The sequence below is a fragment of the Penaeus monodon genome, chromosome 34, assembly GCF_015228065.2.
Source record: "Penaeus monodon isolate SGIC_2016 chromosome 34, NSTDA_Pmon_1, whole genome shotgun sequence".
NCBI classification, from domain to species: Eukaryota; Metazoa; Arthropoda; class Malacostraca; order Decapoda; family Penaeidae; genus Penaeus; species Penaeus monodon.
The window spans coordinates 6,194,186-6,195,690 of record NC_051419.1 but is presented as its reverse complement, the minus strand read 5'-3'; the positions used below and the strand labels follow the sequence as shown (position 1 = coordinate 6,195,690).

Sequence of the window (1,505 nt, the reverse complement as noted above, 5' to 3'; positions counted from 1 at the left end):
CAGATCCAGATCCAGATCAGTGTTTAATGTTTACATTTTGTCTTTTAACATTATTTTGCAGATATAATTTACTTTATGTCAGTTATCGAAGAATGAATTCCATATTACAAAGCCATGCCTCACCTCCTGCATCGAATTGCCTTGTGTTGCATATTGGATATCCAGGAAACAACGGGTAAGAGCCACACGGTTGTCAACAGACTGAATCGAACCTACTCCAACATCAACTAGTTTATCTTCAACAGGGAACACAGACACGCCACCGGCATCGGCAAGGTCCTGATAACTGTCGTAGGAAACCCCTATGAGATGAGGATACAGTATGGGCCACACAGGAGTGCCACCAGCAGCTGCAACCAGGTCCTCTGAGTGTGACTTCATGTTCTCAGTCACCAGTATCACCATACCTTCTGCACCTAACACCTAAATGAAATGAAAACATATAATTGTTCATGTGAAAATATCATAATCTGGTCAGGTATATAATTTAACTCTACGTGACTGCTATCAAAATTATATGTTCACTTTATGCATTTGCACCAGTGAGATAAAAGATCACAATCAACTGGTTTAAATCACTGTGTAAAACGTATGTCCTATGAGGAATTACAACTTGAACAAACATCAGAGGACTCTTAACATCAGCGAGCACTGCCTTACCTCTTTAGCTTTAGATATTCCTCCAGCCACATTCTTGGTCTGAACGTTTTGAGGTGTATTAGGCACTTTATCTGCCAGTGGTCCCCTGCTTCCATCATCAAGCGTGACGAGTTCTGAAATTGTAGTTGCAGAGTCTGCGAAGCTCACGAGGCCCACCTGCATTCCATCCGTTGCCTCAGCTAAGATGAATTGCTTCACCGCATCACGCAGATAATTCCATGTGTCTGCACCCTTTGGGAAAGAACATGTTATTATTCACTTATTTGCATTTAAGGAGAAGAAATCAGCAAATTACCAAAGTTGCAACTTACGTTTCATAATTTATACCCTGTGTGCATGATTAAAATGATATATTACTGGCAGTATCACGGAGTCGAATGACTGGGTGATTTTTTAAAATCTGAAAGTTCATACTCGGAGGCACTGAAGGCAACAGGGTGACCAAAGGCTGTTCCTGAGTCACTCTGAGCCCTCTTTGTGGATTTGCATAGATGAAACGCAAATTTATACAAGAGGAAGTCCGCCTCTCCCTGAATTTTGCTCGCTGTTACAAGAATTTTGGAAACCTCCAAGTATCCATATAAATGTATAGTTGTGTATGATCATACATATCAGAATTCCGCTGGATAAATCAGTCACAACCTCACTAAAAAATCACTCAACTTCAATATTTTGTCAAGTGATGCCTTGGAAAAATGAATACTGCATCTAATAGGTATAATTATGGTCAACACTTGATGTAGACCAGATATTTTTTCACAATGCATCGATTACTAAGACTGCCTTTTTTCTCTCTTTTTTATCTATGCATGTAAATAAAATGTGCTAATGTTGCGCAAAAGAAA

General features: G+C 39.6%; 1 protein-coding gene across 1 annotated transcript in view; it reads right to left on the bottom strand.

Moving 5' to 3' along the window:
• Positions 1-1,505, bottom strand: part of LOC119594546 (calcium-activated chloride channel regulator 4A-like) — a gene marked incomplete in the record, with an annotated part of 22,624 nt that overhangs the window by 12,298 nt on the left and 8,821 nt on the right. The window contains 2 exon segments of the mRNA XM_037943578.1: positions 124-423; positions 661-891. Coding sequence (XP_037799506.1) covers positions 124-423; positions 661-891 — 531 coding nt within the window.